Here is a 14,752-nt window from a genome sequence, read left to right as displayed (position 1 = left end):
AGTATTGTATTTAACTGTAGTAATGCCTTAGATCTGCACCCCCTAAGTCTGCTAGATAATATGTTTAATTGCAGCAGGACTAGGGTAACTAAGTCACTTGTGCCACTGTATTGCTAAGGCCTTCTATAGTCCTCTCTTAGTGCGTATAGTAATTTTGTGTGTGTAGTTAGCAGCTAGTAGGGATAGTTTATACTTAAGCACCTACTAGCTAAGCATTTCTAATACTACTCTAATTACTTAGCTATTTACTTATTAGAGAGTTGTTAGGTCTACTTGTGTATCCTACTATATACCTCTGTTTTATAGTAGGCAGAAGGAGACTAGGTTGCATAGCAGGTCTAGGCAAATTGCCATGTCTGTAAGGGTGACCTTAGTTGTCCTAGCTCTACTCCTTAGGAGTAGATTAATTAATCTATATCCTCTAACTAGCACCTTAGAATTCCTAGCCTATATAAAGTCTCTAGGCAATAGCTGTTAGAACCTATAGATATAGTTAGGGTTGTTAGTAATATAATAGTTAGTACCTAAGTTAAGTATAAATAACTTCTATAGTAGATAGTTAGTAGTATCCTGTTAGTTTACTATACTAAGCACTACTTTAATATTAGTAATTTCTTAGCCTTCTAGTTTATTATCTAGGATTTCTAGGGTAGGGGTGTGTAAGTGCTTTACTACTAGTATTCTTAATCTACTCTTACTTTGTGTGTAAAGTAGCCCTTAAAAGGTAACATCTTTCTTACACTTAAACTTAATAAGTTTAGAAATAATCTTATTTAGTTTCTACTACTTAGGAGCTCTGTCTTAATTAATATAGTAGTAATCCTGTATAGAGTAGTGTTGTCCATATGTAGGGTATTTTGCTCCCCTAGTAGAAGCAGGCTCTTGATCTAAAGGCTGCTTAAGCGTAGTAGTTTTCCTACCTACTGTATGTTAATATTAAGGTCTGCCCTAGTTAGATAGCACACTTACAGCATGTTAGGCGTCCCCTTTATAGCTCTAGGAGGCTGCACCCCCTTTAGCAAGAAACACTATATTATTAGCTACAAAGGCCTTATACTACCCTAATCTAAGGGGATAATTTATTATTATGTGCTCTTAGTAGTATTTTATTATCTCCTTCTAACTTATACTAGATTTAAAGTGTCTACTATCTTAAAAGCTTGTAGCCTATATAGGCGTGACCCTGTTTATAGCTGTTAGAAAGTCCTTTGTTATTATATTTAATTATAATAATTTAGCAACTTTGTACGTCTCTGCTTCTGTAGCTACCTAGTTATACTTAGCTAGCTTAGTATCCTATTATAACGTGCTTCTTATTAGCTTAAGTGCTAAGAGGTATCTATCTTAGGCTTATTCTTATTTAATTTGTTTATTAACCCTAATAGTAAGTTGTAGGTCTATAATCTACTATTGTAGTAGTTTCTTAGGAAGACAGTATATGCGTAGTAGATGTAGCAATATAGTTAACTAGATAAATATAATAATATACTAAAGGCTTACTTCCTTCTTCTTATATTTATATTAATTATTCTTATATTATTTAAGGAGTACTTTATAATACTTTAGGTCTTCCTTAAATGCCTTCTAGCCTGTTGTTAATAGCTTAGTTAGCCTTAATAGTATGTTAGTGTTTACAGCTAGTGCGTAATTAGTAATAGTTAGAGCCCTTAGTAAGAGTAGCTTTAATAGTAGTAGTGTAGTTGTCTTTAGGTTAATCTTGTCCTAGATGTTGCGCAACAGGCATCTCGCCTGTAGCTGCGCAAGCTAGCCAGTCTAGTCAGCTTAGTCCCTAAGGACTGTTGTTAGGTTGTGGTACACTAGTTGCGCTATTTTATTTGCGGCAGTGAGGTTGCAGTAGTTTAGTTACAGCAGTGAGACTCTTAATTGTCAGATGCTTGTACTGTGAGCTAGAGTATGTGCTTAACAAGATCTTAGGTGGTATGATGATATATTGACGATCGTGGCGATGGTGTCTCTGCCATGGCGTCGTGCTGGTTGCTACAGGATTGAAGTGGGGGGAATTAGCGCTGTTCGCGGCCGCCGGTGTGCGGGCCAATCAGGAGTTGCCAGGTCTCGCTTATTCGACCTAGCAACTGCTGATTGGCTGCACGACAGGTCCCTGCTCGATTGCGCAGATCCGACCTCTCGCCGCTCGCTCTTATCTGACAAGAGTTTATAGATATTAGACCCTATAAAGCCTATTAAGTAAAAAGGTATAGCCTTAGAATCTAGCTTCTTAGTAAACAAGCTAGGTTCCTTGTAGTAAGCTAAAGAGCTAAAAACTCTTATATTGCTTAAATTAGGCAGTACTTTATATTTTATAAAGTAAGGGGTCTTAAACTCTATAGAGCTACTAGGTGTTCTATTATAGAGGTACGTAGCAGCTAGTAATGCTTCACCCTAGATTAGCTTGGGTAGATTACTAGTAATTAACAGAGCTCTAACCTTATTAAAGAGTACTCTATTAATTATCTCTGCTGCACTATTTTGCTTAGGAGTATAAGGAGCAGAATATCTAGTAAGAATACCCTTGCTAGTAAGGTATAAGTCTAGTTCTTTAGACTTAAACTTATTATCTAGCTGCAAGGCTTTAACCTTATTATTACTAAAGGGTTTACTAGAATTCTTACTATTAGAGCTATTAGAGCTATTATCTTTAGCCTCTAATTCTAGCTTAGCAATAGTAGTCCTAATAATATCTACTATATTACTTCTAGATCTAAGTAGTTTTACTACTAGATATTTTATATAGCTATCTCTAAAAGTAATGTAGTATTTAAAGCCTCTTAATGCTTTAGGCCTTATAGGACCTCCTATATCTATGTAGATTAAATCTAGATAGGCTTTAACTTTAGTGCTTGCTTCTTTATTTCTTTGCTTAGTTAGTTTAGACTGTATATAAGTAATATAGTTGGGGGCAAGCAGACGAAGGGATCCCTGCTCATGAACGTTGGGACGGAAGAGAACCAGAGGAAGCTGGTCAAGTCCGGCTTCCTGATGGGGGCTGAGTGGCACCCAGCTCAGCTCTGGGACATCTCCCTCACAGATGGACAGTGCTTCAAGTGCTGGAAATGGGGCCACACCCAGTCTGTCTGCAACGCCACCAAGGAGGCGTGCGGGCACTGTGCTAGAGACCACGCCACTAGGAGCTGCAAGAGCACCGATGAGTCGAAAGCCAGCTGTGCGTGTTGCAAGCAGAAGGGACACAAGGCCTAGATGTCACGCCAATACAGGGCCTACTAAATGTTTTAGACTACAAACAAAGAGACTAAACAGAGGCTACAGTAGCAGACGCTCTAGATCTAGTCTAACTAGGGACAAGGGTTCTTAGGACTAACTATCAGCCTTAGCAGCTCTACGCTGGCTAGTAGAGCCAGCTTAGCAAGAGGAGACAAAGCAGAATGGACAACCATTCCAGTTGCTGGGGGAAACAAGAGGAGAGCGGCAGTCAGTCGCCCCACCTACATAAGCAGGGCCGCCAGCGCCCTAGGGCAACAGCGGATATTCACATTCTGTCAAGAAACTAGAGACAACAACACGCTAGCTGAGGAAGCCGTTCGATCCACCTAATAAGAGGACTAGGCATCATCCAATATAACTGCGGAAATGCGAATGGAGGAGCAGCAAGGCCACTCCTAGACTTAGTCATCCCAGCGTCGTTCCTGGTCATTGCAATCCAGGAACCTATGATTAGAAGCTCAACGGGTGGGCACACATACTGCCCTAAGAACTACTAACTAAGCTGCCCCCTACGCTAGGGGATGAAGGTGGTATTCCTTATATACAACTAAATACTACTTACTAAAGTTAAGAGCATGTTAGCTACTAACCTTACTAAGGGAATCTGAGTCCGCACGCAAGGCCAGTGGACCCACATCATCAACGTTTACAGCCCGCCTATAATACCAGGCCGGGAAGCCACACACACCATCAAAGCATGGCCGGCAATCAGGAACGCCATCCAGGACGCTCTGCCCAACGCTGCAACTCTAATTATTAGAGACTTCAACGCCCACCACCCAGAATAGTCAGGGAGGAATACACCAGGAGAACCGCAGGCAGAACAGCTCCGTGCTAACATGGCTAGTTAGGGATTCCAGCTCCTAAACAAACTAGGGGTACTAACCTAGAGAAGAGGACCCCTCTAATTAGTTATAGACCTAGGGTTTGCTACAAGGGTTGTAGTAGACAGAGTCACAACCTACTAACTAAGAGAGGACTAGGCTGTTACAAGGGACCACGTCCTAATTAAGATCTAGATAGACACAAGCCCTATAGCCAGGAAGGAAAGCAAGCAGTTTGCCCTTGCAAAGGCTGACTGGGACAGGATTAAAGATACTGTGAACTAAGGCGACTGGACCTAGGCGACAGGAGGAGAGGCTATTATAGGCCTTATTAAACAAGTTAAGGAGGCACTAACTAAACACTGCCCTATAAAGAAGACCCGCGACAGAGCGAGGCCTGATTAGTCACCCAAAGCAGCCACAATACTTAATGAGGTAAAGAGGGCTAGACAACTAGCACAACAGGACCACACAGGAGACAGTGAAAGGGTGTGGAAAGCCCTCTGTAACAGACTAAAGAGAGTCCTGCAGTCAAACACCAGAGCACATTAGAGAAAAGTAGTGGCAGACCTTACTAACAACAAAAACTTAGACAACGCCCTAAACAAGGGTCTGTGGAACCTATCTAAGTAGAGCCAGAAAGTTAAGAGCAGGGGCGAGAGGACAGTAAACGTCCTACTACTCTAGAGGTTAGCAGAAAGCGAACTCGAAGCCTTAAACAAGGAGAAGGCCAGGATCCTAGGGGAGCGCTTCTTCCTAGCTAGTGGGGCGGCGGACCTGTCAGACATCAACCCCATCACAGAGTACCTACGCTTCCACCTGGCGCCAGAGATATCCCCAGACGAATTAAAGGAGGTCATCTCCTCACTACCTAATAACAAGGCACCAGGACCTGACTAGATACAGAACAAAGTATAGAAAACTCTTAAGGAGGACATTACAGACAGAGCCTCTGCAGCAATCTCCTAGGTGCTGAAGGACAGCAAGGTACCTATACACCTTAAGGAATCTATAACTGTTGTACTACGCAAGGAGAAGAAAAAGGACTACTCCCTGCTAGGGAGCTACCACCCTATTGTATTAGAAAACACAATAGCTAAAATTATAGAAAAGATTGTCGCCAACAAGATCACGAACGCGATAGAGGACAAGGAACTCACGCCATGGAATCAAATAGGAGCCCGCAGGAAGAGGTCCACACTCACGGCCGTAGAACTCCTCACGGGCACAGTCACTACGGCATGGGGGGCGGGTCAGCTAGTGGTCTTAGTGCTCGCACTTGACCTGGCCAGAGCATTCAACAACGTAGCTCACAATCGCCTTACATAGGTACTCCGACGTAAAGGCTTCCCTAAGTAGATAGTTATATACGTGGAGGCCTTCCTTAAAAACAGACAGACAAAGATTAGCTTTAACAACTACAGCAGCCTATAGATAGAGACGAACACTAGTATACCACAGGGATCCCCCCTGTCGCCCATGCTGTTCCTACTCTTTATCTCTAACCTACTAGAGGACCTAAGCAAAGTCTAGGACAAGTGCCTAGGCTTTAGCTTCGTGGACAACATAAACATCATAGCATAGGGACTATCTGTAGCAGACAACTGCAGGAGACTTACAAACGCCCACACGCGATGCAAACAGTAGGCATCTAGATTTAGAGTAAGGTTTACCCCTAAGAAATACTAGCTTATACACTTCACTAGGCAGCAGAACAAGGGAGATGACCTCCTCTCTATAGTAATAGTAGGAGACTAGCCAGCTAAGATTGTTACAATAATAAGGGTACTTAGAGTATAGATAGACCTAAAGCTCTTGTAGAAAACGCACATCCAGAAGGTAGCAACAAAAGGAGAGATGGCGTTCCACGCTATGTCTAGGATCATAGCATTGTTATGGGGCCTGTTAGTCCGCAAGTCACAATTAGTATACACAGCAGTGGCACGTCCAATCATAGTATACAGATCCTAGATATAGTCAACAGGGCAGGGAGGCAAAGGCATAGACGAGGCAAAGATTCGCAAGCTAGTGGTGGTCCAGAACAAGTGTCTGAGGCGGACGCTAGGGGCCTATAAGAGAATACCAGTGGCTGCAATTAAGAAAGAGAGTAGAACGCCGCCACTATCCCTGTACATACAGGTGGTGACCCTCTAAAGGGCAGTTATAACAACAAATTACCTAGTCACAAAGAGGATTAAAGAGACACTTAACAAAGTATAGGCCTCAGCCACTACAGGTGGACGAGCAGCAAGACAGGGCAGGCTGGCGAGGATCCTCACTCAGCCACAAACTAACATAGAGGGCGCCTGCTAAATAGGGAGAAAACTTATTAACAAACAAATAGCGCGTAGGCAGGCTAAGGCTGCTGCCACAGGTCCAAGGAACAAGCCCAACAGAAGGCAGATACAGTCAAGGAGCACGATTAAGGAGATTGCCATGGACCTCACAGACAGATGGAGGAGGAGATGGGAGCTTCAGGCAGCAAAACCTCACAGGTTGGCGCCTACGTGGAAGGAGAGCTGGGATTTCCAGCCACTGCATCTATATGACGGCGTTCCTAAACACGTAGCTACAGCAATTGTGTTGCTACACACAGAGGTCCTTGGGCTCAAGGCGTGGCTAGCACGAATTAGGGTACTAGGCACTAACCCTAACTGCACGTGCGGACACCCTAGGCAGACTCTCAGCCACGTCCTCTCGTTCTGCCTAGACTAGAGGGAGGCGAGGCTTAAGCTGATAGAAAGGGCGGGCACAACAGATCTCCCACAAATTCTGATGAACTAGGAGAAGGTTGCAGCAGCAGGCAGGTGGCTGTTGGACACAGGACTGCTAGAGCAGTTTCAAGTGGCGCTGGAGGTGGAACAGACTGACACTAGGGGGTGGTCCCTATTTACAGCCATAGGCTAACACCCACACAAGCCCTTCTGCTCCCCTACCATAGGGCAGCACAGACAGGTACTAGACAGGACTAGGACAGAAGGCAATAGACACAGACAAGGCGGGGGTTTTTAGCTCTAATAGAGCATGTTGGCCCTGATCACGAAAGCGAGTACATAGTGTTCATAGACCTGAAAGGGAACCAGGCAGCACTCTAAATTGAAATCTTACTTACTTAAGTAATATAGTTATCTAAGCTAGTAGAAGTATTGCCTATATATTCTAGATTAATAAAATCTACTCCTATTGCATTATTCTTTAAGTGCTACATAGACTTAAGACTTATATGTCCTAGTCTTTAATGTGCTAGCTTAATAGTATTATAATTAAATATTATTTATTCTTCTCCTTCTAAGGGACTACTAGAAGAGTTTGTAGCTTCTAGATTAATAGCCTTATCTAGAATTAGGCTATTACCTATATCTGCTTAGCTAATAGAAGCATTAACAACAGGGTGTATAGCGCTTCTTGTAATAGATGTAGGCTTAGAGCTAGTAGCACTAAAGACACTAACACCTTCTTTATAGCTTCCTTTAGCTAGTAAAGTATTCTTAGGTGTTTAGATAAAGCAGCTATCCTTATTAAAGGATAGACTGTAGTTCTTAGAAGTAATAAGGCTTAAACTAAGCAAGTTTACTCCTAAGCTTAGGACATAAAGCACATTAGTTAATTTAACTAATTGCTTAGTGCTAGTAAAGACTAGGCTTATTTCTCCTACACCTTGCGCCTTAATTATATTACTAGTATTACCCTACTTAATAGATGTATTGGAGGGTCTTAGGCTAGTAAACAATTCTTTAATATAGCAAGTGTGTATAGTTGCTCTAGAGTCTAGGATAAAGTCTATAGTATAAGGAGTATTAGACTTTGTAGAAGAGAAAAGAATTTGTTCTTCTTTGCTTATAGTACTACTATTAACAGATTTATCCTTTCTTAAGCTAGGATATTTCCTATAGCAGCTAGACTCTAGATGTCCCCTTAATTTATAATAGTTACACTTTACAGTAGACTTTATTCTTGTCTTACTAGTGTTACTATTATTATCCTTAGTCTGTATAGACATTTCTATATTATTGCTATAACTAGAAGAATCTTTACTACTATAAGGCTCTCTTATAGTATTGCCTTTGTTAATAGTCTTAAAAGACCTAATTCTTCTAGATTTATCTAGTAACTATATTACTATCTCTTCTAAGTTTATAGTATTAGAAGTTCTAATAGACTATATAATAACAGTTACTATATACTTATATTCCTTACTTAGATTATTAAGTAGAAGAGTAATAATAAATCTATTTAGTAGACTAATACCTCTAGACTCTAGATTATTAATAACTCTTCTAAAAGAGTTAATATATTCTTCTAGATTGCCTTTACAGCTATTTAGAGTAGTGTTTATTAGCTCCTTAGATAGTAGGAACTTACTACTAAATCCTATAGCCTTATATAGATTTTTAAGTGTATTCTAAAGAATATATAGATTGCTTATAAATCTAGTTTATAGTAGAGGGCTATCCTCTAAGGCTAGCTTAATTAAAGCTGTTGTCTTATAGGCATTTTTGTCTAGGGTTTTAGTATTATCTACTATAATAGCAGGATTACTAAGTATATAGCTTAGATATCCTTTTTCTACTATAATAGCCTCTATTCTAATAGCCTAGATGTTATAGTTAAGACTACCTTTAAGCTTAGGGAGCTTAATAGACTCTAGTATCTTATAAATAGGCTAGTTAGTCTTTTCTTTAAAGCGTCCTCTTTAAGGGCTTTTAGAGGTAATATTTGCTAAAGAGAGTAAATATACTAGTCTCTCTCTTAGAGATTTAAGGACTAGTAAAGGTAAAGCCTATAAATAGATTACCTACTAGTAATACTTATAGTAGGTCTTATATCTACTATTTTACTATTACAGGTGCTTAATATACTACTAGTTTCTTATAAAGATACTAGAGTCCTTACTATAGAGCACTTATACACCTAGTTTTCTAGCAAAGTACTAGTGTATATTATTTGTAATAGTAATAAAAGCAGCCTAGTTAAGTTTAGGGACTAGGATTAGAGTTACTAGTATAACTTATAATACTACTAGGCACCTAGCTTTCTTAACAAAGTACTAGGTATAGCTACTATAGACTAGGGGGGTTGTAGTAACCACAGTACTTTACTAAGGCTTTTAAATAAGATATAACTACAACAGTAAGTACTATTAAGTAGTAACTCTCTTAGCGTTTTAAAGTATGCTAGCTAAAAGCTATTTAATCTAGACTTTACTAAATATAGTTACTGTCTCTACAAACCCTAAGGTATAAGAGAGACTCTAGCTATAATAGTAATAGCTAGTACAAGCTCTTACAGTAAGCTTAGCAATACTAATACTAGTACAAGTAATTAGTGATAGAGTAGTATATTTTTGCGATAATATACTAGTAGCTAGTACCCTAAAAGAGGTTGCCAAGCTCTAATAGGACTTACTATAGGATAACTTATAAGTATAGGAATAAGCGTCTATGTTATAAGTTATTGTGCCCTATAGCTTATACTAGTTCCTAGTATAGCTGCTGCCTAGTTTTTTCTTAGTTCTAGAGTCTACCTAGAGCCGTGCTATAATATTACTATTATAACTACCCTCTGCCTTTCTTAGAGGTCTATATTATAGCTTATGTAAGCTGTAAATAGACTTAAGATAGTCTTATGTAGGGTGTTAATTAGATAGGAATTATTTCTCTACTTTCTTAGATTGTCTCTATTGCTAGAGGTCTAAGGAACAGGGACTAATAGCAGGATACTACTGCTTTCTAGGCTAAAGTAGCTCTAGAAAGACTTCTTATCTGCTTAGTAAGCAACTATATAGTTGCTTCTATAGGCCTGAAAGCCTGAGTCGAAACAGCAGATCAAATAGAGAAGATACAGGTAGAGGTATGCCTCTTTCCTTCTGGCTTCTCTTCTTCCTCTTGCTTATGTAAGCTGCTTATATAAGCAGTAGCTATAATAATAGATAGAACTAAGTCTTATAGAGTAACGTGGTTCACAAGCGAGTCGCTCACCCAAGTGAGTCGTCCACCAAACACCCGCGCCGCGCCTACGCAGCAGTGCAGCGCAGCACTACAATAAATTACAATACTACACATAACATTATAATATTATTTAGAAGCATTGCTATTATCTACATCCTTAATTTCTACCTTACAGGTGTAGGAGTTATGCCTAATTTTGCTGCAACAGCCACAGCGCCTCTCTACGCGCACCCTCTTTGCAGGCGTCTTACCCTTCTCACAACTACTACCCTCCTTTTTAGTAACTAGGTTAGATACCTTACTAACTATTAGAGTCTCCTCTATTCGTACATACTGCCTTTTATAGGTCTTGCGCTTTATAAGCGTAGTAACAGCATCTTATAGGCAGCCTATTTCCTCCTACACTAATACTATATTATAAGCTATCTATTAAGCACCTTTACTTAACTACTTAACCTGCTTATCTAATAAACTTGCTAGTAACCTACAATAATTTTGCATGCAATTTTAGATCAGCGTTAACTGCGCCTTTATCTCGCGGGCGTTGCGTGGTGTTTGCGCCTCCTAGGCAACAGTGCCTAGTGCAGGTGGCGTTAGCGTACGTAGCTGTACATCAAGCTTTAATAACACAACCTTAGGGTTATGTAGGGCTAGCCTAGCGCCTTAAAACCCTGCGCGAATATTCTCTAGTGTAAACATCCTCTTAAAAGCTACTTTAAAGGCTAGTAGGAAGGTTTCTTTGTTAATATAGTAGATGTAGCTGCGTGCTAAGAGTGAGATCCTGTTGCTGTAGTAGCGCTTTAATAGCAAGTATAGGACAACGTCAAGAGGCTGCAGGAGGTGCGATGAGTGTGGTGGCATGCAGAGAGTAATAATCTTGTTCTCCTTGCAGTAGTCCTAGAATTCTATTAAGCAGTGGCTCTTATGGCTGTTAATAATAAGTAGCCTATATACCCTAGCAGAGGTCACCTTTGTATAGGTGTTAAAGTGCTTAAGCTATGCTATTGCAATATTGTTATTAGTCTAGCTAGTAGGAGAGACTATAACAACCTAGTTGCAAGGTAGACTAGTAAACTAGGCAGAGATTAGGACCTTGCCTGCAAAGATAAGGAAGGGTAGGATAATACACCCTATTATAGCAACGCCTTATACTAGGGTAACCTACTTACAATTGCTAGGCTGTAGTTTCTTCTGTTTCCTAGGTTTCTCTAAGCCTGTAATAATAAGCTAAGAGGATATCTTGCCTATTATAAAGCTAGACCTATTAAAGTTCTAGGTGTCCTTATCTATAATACTATACTTTGTCTTTATTAATTAAACTAGGCTAAACTAGGGCTAGATAAGTGCTAGGTCTTCGTAGGCAGCTCGCTAGCAATTGTACAGACAGCTCTATTGCGTGTGCAGCTCTAGTGTACGCTTAATAAAGTTATTAACCTAGTTCTTGCCTGTAGGCTTCCTACCACGCTCCCTTAGCAGTCTATTAGCTATATCTTGTACATGCGCCTTTAAGGGCGGCATTCTACATAGACTCTCTTTAAGTATATGCTGTATAATTGCCTCCTCTTCTAGCTTTGTAAGGTGCTTTAATTTTAGCTTACAGTTATATTAAGGGTGTTGTCTAGCAGGTTAGTCTTAGATTGTTGTTTGTGGGATGTTATAGACTGCTATAGCGCGTCTTTTGCTCTATATCTGCTTAGACTTAATATCAGAGATAACAATAAATATATCTCCTTTAGTATAGGTCTTTTGCATGTTGCGTTGTTGTGGCATTACGCGTTGTTGCTGCGCAGGCGGGGCGCGGGTGTTTAGTGGGCGACTCACTTGGGTGGGCGACTCGCTTGTGAACCACGTTATCTGTATCCTCTATTTCTACCTTATAAGTGTAGGAATTGTGTCTAATCTTACTGCAACACCTATAGTGTTATCTAACGCACACCCTCTTTGCAGGTATCTTACCCTTACTATAATCCCTAACGTAAACCCCCAGCACCCAGGCCAACCCAGCACCCAGGCCAAAAAAGCTTGGCAGTACCAACTCACGTTACAACTCTTCAATTTCATCGCTATTTAATATAGAGCCTGCGTACACTGTGCTTGTATCTAATTTAGAATATGCCTCTATATCTTTTTTACACGTTCGCGCGTTGTGTCTAGTCCCTCTACAGTTTCTACAGCGCTGTAGAGCTGGTTAAGCTTATTCTTAATTACTACTACTACAAGCCTTCTTTAACTGCTTAGCGGCTACAGAGGCCTCTGCGGCCACCCAAGCTGCTGCCTCACTATACTCTATAGTACTACCTTGCTAGATCTGCTTCCTTTTGCGCGATTTCTGCTTAGTTATTTCTGCAAATTGCTCTTTAAGCTTAGTAATCTAGGCTGCTTAAAGCGCGTTGTGATGCAGCATAAGCTCACCACCTCTAACAAGCTAAGAGAAGCCTGCTTATGCAGTAATAGGTAACTAAGTAAAAGACTTGCGTACAAGCTTTAACTAAGATCTAAACTTATAGGTATTGCTTAGAGTCTTTAACTACTACAGTATCTCTAGGGAGAGGGGTTCTAGTAGGGTACGCAGGCGCACTTTAAGGTAATCTAACATAACCTGTGTGTTAAGAGGGACTAGCCCTACTACCTTAAAGGCCTTATAACAGTTCTCTACTATAAATATATTAAAAAATATATCCTTAAAGGTAGGGAGAAAGCCTTCTTTGTTAATATAGAAGACATGCTTGTGTGCTAAGTCTTGTACATGCTAAGAGTACTTATGCTTTAATAGTAAGAAGTAGACTATATTAAGCAGCTAGAGGATGTATAATAAGTAAGGTAGTATGCAGAGGGTAAGGATTATGTTTTTAAGGCAGTAGTCCTTAAGATCCTAGTTAAGATAGCTCTTATAGCCGTCCAAAATGAGCAGCCTGTACGCCCCTACCTGGCTCGCCTTTGTATGCGCGTCGAAGTGCTTCAGCCACTTAAGGCCGAGCGCGTTGTTTGTCCAGCCGCTCTCGGAGACAGAGAGCTTCCAATTGCGTGGTATATCTGCGTCCTTGTACTAGGCAGAGATGTGAACGCGTCCTTTGTAGATAATAAAAGGCAGGGTACAAGATCTAGCAGCACAGACACTCTAGATAACTGTTACCTACTTGCAATTACCTGGCTAAACAAGCTAAGGTTAATTATATCTCTCTATACCTATAACAACCTTTATTAAGCTAATAACACCTATCTAGAAGCTAGTCTTATTAAAGTTATGCATATTATAGTTGTATACGCTGTATTTAGCTTTTATATCCTCTACTAGCTTAAACTACGCGCTAATTGTCTCTAGATCCTCCTGCAGCATCCTCTGCCTATCTTTAGCTTAATTAAAGGCCATCTTGAGCGCAGCTAAACGCGTTACAAAGCGCTCAGCCCAGTGCTTGCTAACAGGCTGCCCACCGCGTACACCTAACAGTTTGTCGGCCGTATCTGCCACCTTGCACAGCTAGGGCGCGAATCCTTGCGAATTAAGGTTAAGAATATATTGTACAATTGTTTACTCTTTAGTGCGTGTAAGCTTATATTGTGTGTTACGTCTATTATTAATATAGAGTCTGCCTCTATACCTAGCACTTTAGGTTGTACACAGTATATTAAATGCCTAAGTAGCACTTTAGAGGCTTTTAAATTTATATAATTAGAAAGTAGAAAGTATAAGATTAATTCTACCCTCTTATTTAGATAATTATATATCTTATTAGCAAGGCATTATGTGTTAATATTAATAGTTGTAGTCTTAGCAAGAAATGGCCCAGGTGCTGGGTTGGCTTGGGTGCTGGGGGTTTACGTTTGTAACGGTCTAGACTCTATTAGAGTCTAGACCGTTACAACGTTACCCTCCTTTTTAGTAATTAAGTTAGCTACTTTACTAACTATAAGGGTCTCCTCTATGTGTATATATTATTGCTTATAGGTCTTGCGCTTTATAGACGCTTCTATAGTGTCTTAAAGGTGGCCTATTTCCTCCTGCATTAACACTATATTATAAGCTATCTGCTAAGCGCCCTTTACTAACTTTTTAACCTGCTTATCTAATAAACTTCCTAGAGACCCTTAATAGATTTAAATCTGCTTTTAAATTAGAGTTAACTACTCCTCTACTTTGTAAGCAGTGTTTAGTGTCTTTAGCTCCTAGGCAATATGGCTAGGTTTTAGTGGCGTTAGCGTGCATAGGCGTACATTAAGCTTTAATAACACCACCTCTAGGTTGTGTAGGACTAACCTAGCACCTCTAAAGCCTGCGCAAATATTCTCTCTAGTAAATACCTTACTAAATACTAATTTAAAGGCTAGTAGGAAGGTTTCCTTATTAATATAGTAGATGCGACTGTGTGCTAAGGCTGAAACCTTGTCACTATACAGGCGCTTTAGTGGCGAGAAGCAGGCAATGTTAAGTGGCTGCAACAGGTGTGACAAGTGTAGGGGCATACAGAGAGTGATTATCTTCTTCTCTCTGCAGAGATCTTAGAAAGCTACTAAGTAGTAGCTCTTATAGCTATTAATAATAAGTAGCTGGTAGACCCTAACTAGCTTTGTATGCGTATTAAAGTAGTAGAGCTAGGCAAGCACTAGATTATTATTAGTCTAGCTAGTAGGACTAACATTAATAACCTAGTCCTATAGGAGGTCCTTAGTAAACTAGTTAGAGATAAGAACCTTGCCTATAAGGATAAGGAATAGTAGGATAACCTTCTCTATTAACCTAAC

At 40.2% G+C, this 14,752-nt stretch overlaps 3 protein-coding genes across 3 annotated transcripts; 2 read left to right on the top strand and 1 right to left on the bottom strand.

Moving 5' to 3' along the window:
• Positions 1-2,148: 2,148 nt before the first annotated feature.
• Positions 2,149-2,322, bottom strand: M421DRAFT_27565 (uncharacterized protein; the record flags this gene model as incomplete). The annotated part of the gene is made up of 1 exon (XM_033588848.1): positions 2,149-2,322. A coding segment is annotated over one exon (174 nt), but the record flags the coding sequence as incomplete, so codon positions are not given.
• Positions 2,323-2,943: 621 nt separating this feature from the next.
• On the top strand, positions 2,944-4,964 carry M421DRAFT_3305 (uncharacterized protein; the record flags this gene model as incomplete). The annotated part of the gene is made up of 2 exons (XM_033589378.1): positions 2,944-3,181; positions 4,759-4,964. 2 exons carry the CDS (start codon positions 2,944-2,946, stop codon positions 4,962-4,964), a joined length of 444 nt encoding a protein of 147 aa, XP_033451304.1.
• A 921-nt stretch (positions 4,965-5,885) lies between these two features.
• Positions 5,886-6,218, top strand: M421DRAFT_57307 (uncharacterized protein; the record flags this gene model as incomplete). The annotated part of the gene is made up of 2 exons (XM_033595488.1): positions 5,886-6,020; positions 6,042-6,218. Coding segments are annotated over 2 exons (312 nt in total), but the record flags the coding sequence as incomplete, so codon positions are not given.
• Between the last annotated feature and the right edge of the window lie 8,534 nt (positions 6,219-14,752).

This window comes from Didymella exigua (genome assembly GCF_010094145.1).
Source record: "Didymella exigua CBS 183.55 unplaced genomic scaffold M421scaffold_7, whole genome shotgun sequence".
In the NCBI taxonomy this organism is placed as follows: domain Eukaryota; kingdom Fungi; phylum Ascomycota; class Dothideomycetes; order Pleosporales; family Didymellaceae; genus Didymella; species Didymella exigua.
The sequence above is the reverse complement of the archived record's forward strand: the minus strand, read 5'-3'. Positions and strand labels throughout refer to the sequence as shown.